Genomic DNA, 12710 nt, shown 5'->3' with positions numbered 1-12710 from the left:
CTGAGCCACCCAGGTGCCTCCCTTTTCTGTTTTATTGTCATTTCACTACATCCTTGAGTTGAAAGCTTTGCTAAGTTATTTTCAAGGTGAGTTATTTTCAAACATTCTGGTTTTCTAATGAATGCAGTAAAGCTGCAAAATTCCCCAAAAGATTTACAAGCACTTTACTATTGTCATTTATTTCACTAAATAAAGGGTATCCTATTTGATTGTGAATATATTATATCTGGATTTAATATTGTCTCTTATGGACTTTGGTCTGCAAATTCCCTTCTATTATTTCAGAAAATTTTTCTTGCACTGACTTTCTAACTACCTTCTTGGGTTCTGCACCTTCCAGACATCAATAATCTTCCTGATAAACTCTTGTTTAACTTGTTAACTTGTCTAACATAGTTCTGATCTTTTCTCTAAAGTCTTTAATCTTTTCCCCTTGCTTTCTCTGAGAGTATTCTCAAGCCCTTCCTTCACGCCAGTAATTCATTTTTTAGATGGGCTTGTAACCCAAGGAAGGGAGCCAAGATTTGTGCCTTTACATTAGATTATAAAATGAATGGCAGATATACCCTATGATGGACCACCGTGGTTACCCAGATGCAAAAGGGCACCAAAAAAACATAAATTCTCTCTCTCATGAAGATTATGCTCTAATAAAAAGAGATAAACACGGTAAACAAGCAGCTCGTTAGATGGTTAAGTGTGTGTGTGTGTGTGTGTGTGTGTGTGTGTGTGTGTGTGTGATGCAAGGGCGGGGGTTATATTTTTAAATTGGTAGCCAGGAAAGCATTCTTGGAAAATTCCGTTGTCTCATGGGTTTTCTTTTCCCACAGATGAGGAGGCTCTTATATTTTCCTTCCTATTTTTCCTTTACAGTATAGTTGTCACACCATTTCTTTGTGTCTTGTGTTTAACAAGGGAAATGACACCTAAAACTTGGATTTGCTATACTATGTGTTATTTCTTCTTGACACCCTTCCTAATCTGACATCAACTGGCAGCTCCACCTCACTCCACCCCAACAATGTGATGACTAGATGTTACCCTCAATCACTTTTCTTTAATCAGAGGGAATAATAATGGGAGAGAATAAAATTTCTTGTGGCACTAAGTCCTTTCTGAAAAACCTGGCTTCTACACTCTTCCAAGCATATTCTCTTGAATGTCTCATGCTAGGGCTCACTTCACCAGCCACAGAATTATCCTACTCCTGTGACCTTTGAACCCTTCCAGTGGCTCTGGAATGACAAACCCTGAGGGGAACCTTCCACTACTCTCCACTGAGGTCCTAAGGATATCCTATTCCCAAGGGTTTTTCCTTAGCTCTCCCAAAAAGCACCTTATTCTTTTAATTAACATCCCTCTCACAATTATTGAAAATTTACAAGACTTAACTCCTCCTTACTGCTTCTGAGAGTTGGGGATAAAAACAATGATACATCTCAATAAAATCTTCTATTTCTTTCGTTGGCCATCACTATTTGTACACGATGCTTAAAGCTGAACTTCTTTACTGCTGAAAGATTTCTCCTTCATTTCACCACTTCTACTCAAAGGTCTCAGTTATGAGTTGAACTCTGTCCTCTGCCAAAAAATGCACTGGTATCCAGTACCTCTGGCTTACTTAGAAATAAATTCTTGGGGTGCCTGGGTGGCTTAATCAATTAAGTGTTCAACTCTTGACTTCAGCTCAGGTCATGATTATAGGGTCATGAGATCTTGAGCCCATGTGAGCCCATGTCAGGCTCCACACTCAGCATGGAGTCTGCTTAGGACACTCTCTCCCTCTCCCAATGCCCCTTCCCAGGCGCATGTGCTTCCTTACGCGCGCTCTCTCTCTCTCTCAAAAAAAAAAAAAGAAAGAAAAAAAGGTCTTTACAGAGGGACTCAATTAATTAATGAATTAATTATGGTTCCTTTCTCTAATACAGTTGGTGTCCCTTTTAAGAGAACATCTGGACACAGGCGCACACGGAGAATGCCATTACAAAAGAGGCAGAGATTGAACTGATGCAGTGGCAAGCCAAAGAATGTCAAGGATCACAAACCACAACCCCAACTAGGAAGGAAGATGCTATTCAGGAGTCTCAAAGGGAGCATGGCTCTGCTGACACACTGAGCCTAGACTCTTAGCTTCCAAAACTGTGAGAGAATACATTTGTTGTTTTAAGGCACCCAATTTGTGACAGTCATGGGAAACTGTCTCCTGAAACTACTTTTCACCTTTCTAAGTCATTTTATTTCAAGTGTGTAGCTTAACAGTCTATATAGTTAGACTTTGTATTTTTTACCCAATCTCAGATCTTATTTTTAAGGATAATTTAATCAGTTCACATTTACTGAGGTCATAAACATCATCAGACTAATTACTGCTCGTACCAGATATTTTTTCCACTATTTATAAAAAACATTCCATGTGACACCTCAGTGTATATATAGTACAACAAAGAGCTCTGGAGACAGGTTCAAATCCTGAATCTAGTCTACTAGCTCTAAAATCTTGGGAAGTGTGGTAGACAGGATAATGTCAGGATTCTAAGCCTGAAAAGCTGTGAATGTTACCTGACAGGACAAAAGGGACTCTACAGCTGTAACGAAGGTTAAGGACCTTGAGATGGGGAGATTACCCTGGATTGTCCAGGTTGGTCCACACTACTCATTAGTCTTTTTTTTTTTTTTTATGATAGAGAGAGAGAGAGAGAGAGAGAGAGAGGCAGAGACACAGGCAGAGGGAGAAGCAAGCTCCATACACCGGGAGCCCGACGTGGGATTCAATCCCGGGTCCCCAGGATCACGCCCTGGGCCAAAGGCAGGCGCCAAACCGCTGCGCCACCCAGGGATCCCCTCATTAAGTCTTTAAAAAATATATAACCTTCCCCAGCTGCAAAGAACCAAAGAGACGACCACAAGAAAAGGGGTTGGCCCAGAAGCCAAGAAACTAGGAAGCCTCTAGAAGCTGGAAAGGGAAAGCCAACAGATTTTCCCCCAGAGCCTCAAAGGGATCACAGACCATGGCCCTGACAACACTATAAGACCCAGTTTGGACTCCTGACCTCCAGAAATGCAATCACAAATTTGTATTGTTTGAAGCCACTAAGCTCAGGGTAATTTATTATAGAGGCATTAAAAAAGTGATATAGGAAGTTACTTAACCTCATTAAGCCTAAATTTTTTTTTTTTTAAGATTTTATTTATTCAGGGCAGCCCTGGTGGCTCAGCGGTTTAGTGCCGCCTGCAGCCTGGGGTGTGATCCTGGAGACCCGGGATCGAATCCCCACGTCAGGCTCCCTGCATGGAGCCTGCTTCTCCCTCTGCCTGTGTCTCAGCCTCTCTCTCATTCTCCTCTCTGTGTATTCTCATGAATAAATAAATAAAATCTTTAAAAATATATTTTTTAAAAAAATATTTTATTTATTCATGAGACACACAGAGAGAGAGGCAGAGATAGAAGGAGAAGCAGGCTCCATGCAGGGAGCCCAATGTGGGACTCAATCCCGGGACCACAGAATCACACCTTGAACTGAAGGCAGACGCTCCACTGCTGAGCTACTCAGGCATCTCAAGGCCTAAATTTCTTATAACAAGAATAGCATATATAAGATATAGCGAAGATTAAAAAACATATATAAAGCAGTTAGCACAGTGCTTAGTGCCAAGTAAGTGTTCAACATACGTAAATTCTTTAGTAGTAATAATACAGGTCCAGTTTATTAAAAAGTGGCAAACTGACTTTACATGTGGTAATTTCTCCACCAGTCTATAGGAAAGGCTGTATGTCTTCCAGGAAGTACCATTTAAGATTCACCAGAAGACTGTAAAAAAACAGCTACATATGGGATTTAAAGTAAACTCTATTGAGTTCAGCATGAAATAAATGTTTATACTGAAGGTAAACATATATGTGAAATGTGGAGCAGGCACTCTGACAAACTGGTTTGGATTTTATGAAAATAGTCACCTACATATGAATATTTTAAATATGAATGAATATTACAATAATCTGTTAGTCGATTTTCACAAAACCTAGAGTTAACTCATGAGAGTGACATAGAGTGGTCAGAAAAAAAAATTCTTTCCCTCAAATTTTTTTTTTTTTTTTTGAGAGGAGGAAGAGCACGCATGTACTTGTGCTCCATCAGAGGAGGAGGGTGAGGGAGAGAGAGAGAGGGAGAGGGAGGGAGAGGGAGAGGGAGGGAGGGAGGGAGAGAGAGAGACTTAAGCAGGCTCCACACCCAACTTACTTGATCTCACGACCCTGAGACGATGACCTGAGCCAAAATCAAGAGTCAGCCACTTAACCAACTGAGGCAGGTGCCCCCCACTCCCAAATCGTATTTAATCAGTGTTTTCAAGATTCTGATCCAACTTCACTGCCAATGTTTTAACAGGCTGAGAACTGATAAACCTGGGTCTTCTTCCTTGTAACTCTTCATTCCTTCTTCAGAGATGACAAATGGAGGAGGAGCCACCAAAGGAAGAAAAAGACTACATACACAGATGTTAGTATTTTTAAAAAGATATTTATATAAAAAGAACAAGATTTAAGAAGCCTTCAACTATGTCCATTACCCAATGTACGTATAATAATGAAAAAAGGTGGAAAGTTAGCTATATATAAAGACTTTGTCATTTACACTCTAATAGGATCTGACCTGGACAGCTCTGGAGAGGCAGAAACTAGGACCAGGGTTATCAGGCATGGAGTAAGGCCCTATTACATTTCTTTCACACATCCTCTTAGTCACTTATTCTGCCTAAAGGAAAACTCCACTCTCATTCTTTTCCCTTCTGACAATTGGAAATTAAAACACAACACTTTTTGGGCCACCTGAATGGCTGAGGCCATTGGGAGTCTGCCTTTGGCCCAAGGCATGATCCCAGGATCCTGGGATGGAGCCCCGCATCAGGCTCCCTGCTCAGCAGGATGCCTATTTCTCCCTCTCCCTCTGCTGCTTCCCCTGCTTATGCTTTCTTGTGTCAAATAAATAAATAAAACCTTTAAACATAAAAAACAAAACAAAGAAAACTATTTAAATTAAACACATAAAAACCCAAAACTTACAAACAATCATCTGTGCTTTCTGCACAAAGACTGATAGTTTTCCCATCTCGGCAAACAATCTGCAGCATACATTCTTTTGGCTTCCCATCCGGAGGCTGAATATCTATGAAAAATAAGTAGAAAAAAGGAATATTTATATAGTTTTTTTTTTAAAGGATTTCTTACCTAATAGCTCATATAAGCAAAGGACCAGTAGTATTCAAAACATTCCAAAAACAAAACATCTCTGTCCTGCTCTGTAGAACCAAGCATATGAATCACAACTCTGTTCCAATTTAAACTTCCTGCAGGAAGAAAAAGCAGGCCTCTTCAAGAGACCTATCTCCACATACAGTTGGATGTATAGAACAGTCCAGATATTAGAAGAGTAAGTCCCAAACGATGAAAACTGTTACCAAGCATCAGATAAAACGTACTTTTATTCACAGGAACTACTAAATTGGATCACTACTTTAAAAGTGAAAATCATATTTTTAAAGTAGCTCTGTGTACCAAGAAATAAGGTCTATAATATTTGAGCCTGGTTTAGGTAGATACTTAAACAGCTAGCTAGTCCATGGACACTTGTGTTTCAAGAACTAACATGCAGGGATGCCCAGATGGCTCAAAGACTGAGCATCTGCCTTCGGCTCAGGGTGTGATCCCAGAGTCCCATATTAGGCTCCCCACAGGAAGCCTGCTTCTCCCTCTGCCTATGACTCTGCCTCTCTCTGTGTGTCTCTTATGAATAAATAAATAAAATCTTTAAGAAAAAATGCAAGGGCAAGATGTTACAACACCAATGGTTATATGCCATCTGTGACCCTTTAACTTAAATACTATTATTTAGAAACAAGATTTCAAACATTACTGTTTATTAAAACAGACTCTTTATTCAAATAGACACAGAGCTAATAAACAGGGAAGTCTACATATGCCCTTGAATAGAAGTCCATACTTATTAAAAATCTATTCCTTTAAAATGAATATAAGGAATAACTCCTGGAAACCAAGGCATCATGGATTTTTAAGTGACTGGTGGTGTTATCAATAAGATGCCCCTTTCTGAGTCACAAAACCTATAACTACCTAGGCTCATTCTACCTTTCTTGAGGATCTCAGCACTCTGGTTGTTCTCCACCACCTTCTCCATGACAGAACAAGGAATGTGGACTGCTGGATCTCATTCAGATGAGAAAAGTAATCTGCCCTAACTGTATGATCTATGATCCAAGTGTCTGGGTGTCCACTGTATCACCTCCCAGATGAAACCCTCCTTTGGTCTGTTAATAAAAGCAAAATGAGTAAGGAGGATGATTCAATTCCTAAGAATGGGGAAGGGTAGAGGACAGAAGCTGGCCATGAGAGACTCACCCCGACACTCCCGCCCGGTGCGGATATTAATGCAGTCCACTGGCATATGGACCTTATCCTCAATGCTCTGCCGAGTTTGGTCATCATAATAGATCAGGTGACCATTCGACCACAAGTCAAACCAATTCTTCTTCCAACGCTTCAAAATAGTACCTGAAAAAAACAGGAAAGGTTGGCTTTGAGCCAAAAAAGCAAGGCCTTTATCCTCTAGTTCACAGGTAACAGAAACAAAGAAAACTTTCCTCTGGCCCCGTAAGTATCAGGCATACAATTGCCCAGAGCACTACATCAAAATGGAGATGAAAGCAGATTCCAAAGGCCCAAACACCCATGCCGTACCAGGAAGGACTATATGCAGCTTACACTAAACATACTAAAAATGCTGTCAACTTAATAGTCCCCCCAATTTTTTTTTTCCCAAAATTTTTTTTAAAAGCTCGATAAAACCTTGATTTTGATAACAAGTGTTGGTGAGGATATAGAGAAAAGGAACCAAGTTGGTGAGAATGTAAATTGGTATAGCCATTGTGGAAAACAGTAAATTAAAAATAGAAATACCATATGGTCCAATAGTTCCACTATTATTTACCCAAAGTAAACAAAAACACTAATTCAAAAAGATATATGTGCCATGTTTATTGCAGTTTTACTTACAATAGCCAAGATATGGAAGCAACCTAAGTTGCTAAGTGTCCATCAACAGACAAATGGATTAAGGAAGATGTGATGTTTGTATACAATGAAATATTATGCAGTCATTAAAAAAGGATGAGATTGTGTCATTTGTGATGACATGGACAAACTTAGAGGGTATTATGCTTAATGAAATAAGTCAGACTAAGAAAGACAAATACCATGATTCTACTCATGTGGAACCTAAAAAAAAAAAAAACCCAAATGAATAAACAAACATTAAAGGCAGAAATAGGGGATCCCTGGGTGGCTCAGCGGTTTGGCGCCTGACTTTGGCCCAGGGCGGGATCCTGGAGTCCCAGGATCGAGTCCTGCATCAGGCTCCTGGCATGGAGCCTGCTTCTCCCTCTGCCTGTGTCTCTGTCTCTCTCTCTCTCTCTCTCTCTCTCTCTCTCTATCATGAATAAATAAAATCTTTCAAAAAAAAAAGTCAGAAACAGACACATAAATACAGAGAACAAACTGATGGTTCCCAGAGGGGAAGGGGGCTGAGGGGATGGGCAAAACAGAGGAAGGTGAACAGGAGATACAGGCTTCCAGTCACGGAATGAATAAGTCCTGGGAATAAAGGGCACTGCCTAAGGAATACAGTCAATGATAATGTAATAGTGATGTATGGAAACAGATGGCAGCTCCACTTGTGGTGAGCACAGCATAGCAAAACAGTGTTGCACATCTGAAACCAAAGTAACATTGTGCCAATTATTTTCAAAAAAATTTTTTAAACTGGGGCAGCGTGGGTGGCTCAGCAGTTTAGCTCTGCCTTCAGCCCAGAGTGTGATCCTGGAGACCTGGGATGGAGTCCCACGTTGGGTTCCCTGCATGGAGCCTGCTTCTCCCTCTGCCTGTGTCTCTGCCTCTCTGTGCCTCTATGTCTCTCATGAATAAATAAATAAAATCTTCAATCGGAGAAGGACAAACATTATATGGTCTCATTCATTTGGGGAATATAAAAAATAGTGAAAGGAAATAAAGGGAAAAGGAGAGAAAATGAGTGGGAAATATCAGTGAGGGTGACAGAACATGAGAGACTCCTACTCTGGGAAATGAACAAGGGGTAGTGGAAAGGGAGGTGGGCGGGGTTTGGGGTGCCTGGGTGATGGGCACTGAGGGGGGCACTTGACAGGATGAGCACTGGGTGATATGCTATATGTTAGCAAATTGAACTCCAATTAAAAAAAAATAAGTAAAAAAACTGAACTCCAATAAAAAATAAATTAATTAAATAAAACAAATAAAATCTTTAAAAAAAATTTTAAACAACTCTGGGAAATGAACTACGGGTGGTGGAAGGGGAGGTGGGCATGGGGTGGGGGTGACTGGGTGATGAGCACTGAGGTGGGCACTTGACGGGATGGACACTGGGTGTTATTCTCTATGTTGGCAAATTGAACACCAATAAAAAATAAATTTATTTTAAAAATCCTTCATTTTAAGATAATGAAACATGTAATATTTAATTTTCCAATGTAGTATACACTTTCCCAGGAGTATTTAACCTTGCTAGACTAATCAGAGAGCATTGGACTGTATAGTTTCTATATACAAATAACAATAATACTTTCCTCTTTTGGAAAAATACCATTTTGTTTTTGTTTTTTTTTTCAAAGGGTTTTCAGGTATATTCTTCTCTAACATTCACCTTCCCTTAAAGCCAATAGTATGGGAGGGTCTCCCTGCCTCAGACAGACGGATAAACAGTGTATCCACAGCCAGGACGCTGACTCCCACTCTGTGTGCATCTGTCCTGCTACCTTACACGTCCCTATCAGTTTAAGGAATTCATCCTATCGTTTTTAATTTTGGACAAGGCACTTAACTTTGTGAATCTCAATTTCCCTATCAGCCAAAAGGGAAAACTAAAAGGCCAAGTCGGTCACCCTTACCCCTTCCTCACACCAAGACACTGCCTACCTATATCCTTTGTTCCTATAGATTCCACTTTTCTTGGCCATCATGTACAAACCCCATTCCATGTACCCCTCCTTATGCTTCCATAGCCACCAGTGGGGTGTTAAAATATGTACCATATCAGCCTTTCAAATTTCTTTTACTATTATCAGGCACCCTCCTTGCTAAGAGGGGCATCTACAGCACTGCCCCAAACTGATAAGTAAGTAACTCAGCATTCATTTGATTGGCAGCTCCTGGGCTATACACAAACTACCAAACAAAGCCACTCAAAAACAGACAGATGAAATCACCAGATTAGGGAGTTCTACCCATCACCTGCCACCAAAGCCCTGACTGTAGATTCCCAAATCAGACTATCCTCCAGAGTCCTCAGTGTCTGTGTGGCAATGGCAATAAAAGGAATCCTCCAGGCTACTTTGCATACATGTAACCATCTGTGTACCTCTGCTACCCAGTGAATATAATACATCTCATCTCATTTTACTGTGATTGACAGTTTTGATTTTCACAAAGGAAAATCAACTCATACACTGAAAGATGAGGAAATGGAGTAAGCCCTCCTAATATACACTTCAAGATTTCCATGGACCAGGACATTAGAAAAGTCTGTACAACTTATCTAAAAAGCATCTATTTTGTGTATGTCACTATGCTGGGCATTGACTGGGAGCAATCGATTTTGAGAGCAAAAATAGTCGTCAAAATGGCCACTGCTCATTTATGTTGACAGAACATTTGCACTGAGTTATAGTGGAGAAAAGAAAGCTTGCCTTCAAACAAGGGCACAGTAAAGCCTAAAGACAAAATCAGAAGACACCCAAAGGGCCAGGAAAGGAAGGCACATCCTCAAGGTCCAAGTAAGGCTCTCTGCAACCTCTGACAATTTGGGGAAGGATGGGACCACGAAACCCAAGAAAAAGAAACTTACACAAGGATGGGGTTAGGCTCCAATATACCAGGACTTTCTTTTTAAAGCCAACACTGTGGGGCACCTGGGTGGTCAGTCAGTTAAATGTCTGCCTTCAGCTTGGGCCATGATACCGGGGTCCCGGGATGGAGCCCCGCATCAGGCTCCCTATTTATCAGACGCCTGCTTCTCCCCCTCCCATTCCTGCTCCCACTCCCCTTTGCTTGTGCTCTCTCTTCTCTGTCAAATAAATTAATTAAATCTCTTAAAAAATAAGTAAGTCAACATGGTAACAACTCTATTCTTAGAATACAAAACCTGTCACAGACGTTGAAAGGACACCTGGTTCAGCTCTGGGTCTGGGAATATAGAACTAGTGACAGGAAATAAACTGAAGGCTTGCCTCCTAGTAGAAAGTGTGTCAATGTTGAAATGACAGTCCTGAGTCTGAATACGGCTTTCCACCCACAGTGTTAATGAGTTACCTAGTATCATTGAAAGCCAATTTCCTCAACTAGAAATCAAGATAATGCCACCTACCTCACAGAGCCCCTATGATAATCATGTAATATATGTAAAATCAGTAAGTATAACCAGATCACAACCAACCTTCATAAATAATAGTTTTTATAAATCATCCAAAGTGTACATGTTGCCCATTCTTTACTGTTAGTCTCAATTTTCGCTAAGTTCTGAAGGTATCCCTCCAACAGAAATTTACATCTGAACAATAAACAGTATTAACTCCAGCTAGTAATAAATGATATAGTGGTCACTTTCCCCTAAACCCTGCTCTTTCTAAAAGGACAGCAGAATGATCTGTTTACTCTTTCCCCAATAAACTGAGTTGGTTCTTCCTGCTTTAGAACTCACCAGGAATCCTACTACTGATAGCAGCCTCAGAAATAAGCAGACAGTATATGAAAGATAGTCACACACACAGCTGAATCTAAGAAGTGATCTCAGTCCCATAAACAAAGCATTGATGGGGCACCGAGAATTGATAGTGGCTCAGTTGGTTAAGCATCCGTCTTCGGCTCAGGTCATGATGCCAGGGTCCTGGGTTTAAGTCCGACACCAGGCTTCCTGCTAACTGGGGAGTCTGCTTCTCCCTCTCCGCCTCACTCACACTGTCTTTATCTCTGTCACTATCTCAGACTCTCTCAAATAAACAATAAAATCTTAAAAAAAAAGAAAAAAGAATTGATTCTATTTTGCAGTTATTTTGGAGAGCCAAAAGTCTAGTTTTAGATAAACTCATTCCCTCAAGTCAAATCTTCATCCCTATAATTAAAGTCTCTAGTATTCGAGAATCTTAATCGCTGTTCAATCCCCAAATAAGACAGGTATTTCCCACAAAGACAGCAGGACCTCCATGCTGATACATCAGAGCTCAGCTCAGTTAGGTTCCAACAGGGACTCAGGTCAGCCATGCCTAACAGGGCATGCTAGTGAGAAAAGAGACCAGCAGGGATTATTACCACGACTCCCGGGTCTCTGTCAAGGTAGCGACCAAGAAGGAACTCTGTGTAAGCAGAAACACAGTTCATAGGGCTCTAAAAATTTCCCAGGGGAAATCCAGAGCAACATCATTAAGAAGACTTTGCCATTTGTTTAGGTGTGATCTGTTTCAGCAAAAGAAATAAACACATACTGTAAAGCAACACTGATCCCAGACCCACGGCCTCAGGTCCTGTACTTACTCTGTCGCAGCAACCACCCGCTCTTCACAAACGCCATCTTTCACCTATAAAAGAAACAGCCGGGTTCAAAGTTATACCCAGAAAACAGAATGGCCCATACAAGTTGTTTTTCACTCACAACACTTCTGACACCAAACATGTGGGGTCTTTCCACACTAACAACCAATTCTCCAAATCTCAGGACACCAACTGGAAATCTACTGATCCACCTGGATTCTGACCTGAAATTAGCATCAGCCCTCACAGGTTAAGGGCTCAGCTCCCCAAGAGTGCTCCCGCTTTAGAGACAAGTCCAGAGCTATTTCTGACCTACAAACTGGGGATTCCCATAGCCTATCCTCAAATTTGATAATTTTGCTAGAATGGCTCACAGAACTCAAGAAAGCATTTTACTTACTATTTCCTGTTTCTTGTAAAAAGATACAACTCACGAAGAGCCAGAGGCACAGGGCAAAGTACGGGTAAAACTACAGAAGGTTTTCATGCTTTCTGCAGGCACACCACCCCCTCTGAACACTTCTATGTGATTAACCCAGAAGCTCTTAGAACCCTGGCCTTTAAGGGTTTTAAGGGAGATTACATTAGGTAGGCGTGATTGATTACATTACTGACCACTGGTGACTGAACTTTAATCCCCAGCCTCTCTCCCTCCCGGCTGGTCTATCCTAAAGTTATCCTAAAGTTATCTACGAACCTACCAAGAGCAATCTCATTTGCATAGACTTAGGTATGGTTGAAAAGGGTTTATTATGAATAACAAGATAATCTAAGCACCTCTATCAGGAAATTGCAGGGGTTTTAGAAGTTCACATATTTCTTGTTATATCACCAAATCACAGCCATCTGGTCTAACTCTCCATCCTGATCCCTTTCTGTGTCACCCGAAGGAGGGACCAAAGCCATTCTACCTCACCGGCCATCTGGCATTTACCTAATACCTCTTCAGTGGGACCAATACAACTCCTCACCCCACCTCCTCCCCACCACCGCCACCTCCCACTCAAGACTTTGGCCTCAATACTCTGCCCAGCTTTCCAAATGTGAACGCCACTCAACAGAAACAACACAGGCCAGGAACACT

The 12710-nt window shown here is 41.0% G+C and overlaps 1 protein-coding gene across 3 annotated transcripts in view; it reads right to left on the bottom strand.

Annotated features, from left to right (window-relative positions):
- Window positions 1-12710, bottom strand: part of PLEKHB2 (pleckstrin homology domain containing B2) — a 49866-nt gene that overhangs the window by 24729 nt on the left and 12427 nt on the right. For 2 of the 3 annotated variants that reach the window (XM_041739704.1, XM_041739705.1), the window contains exons 2-4: window positions 11630-11673; window positions 6413-6565; window positions 5060-5162 (exon numbers count right to left, since the gene is read on the bottom strand). In XM_041739704.1, the coding sequence (XP_041595638.1) occupies window positions 5060-5162; window positions 6413-6565; window positions 11630-11666 (293 nt within the window). In that variant the 5' untranslated portion in view covers window positions 11667-11673. Of the gene's footprint in view, window positions 1-5059; window positions 5163-6412; window positions 6566-11629; window positions 11674-12710 lie in introns of those variants that run through there. The other variant, XM_041739706.1, reaches the window with a different exon arrangement.

Source organism: Vulpes lagopus, chromosome 24 (genome assembly GCF_018345385.1).
Source record: "Vulpes lagopus strain Blue_001 chromosome 24, ASM1834538v1, whole genome shotgun sequence".
Classification (NCBI taxonomy): domain Eukaryota; kingdom Metazoa; phylum Chordata; class Mammalia; order Carnivora; family Canidae; genus Vulpes; species Vulpes lagopus.
The sequence above is the reverse complement of the archived record's forward strand: the minus strand, read 5'-3'. Positions and strand labels throughout refer to the sequence as shown.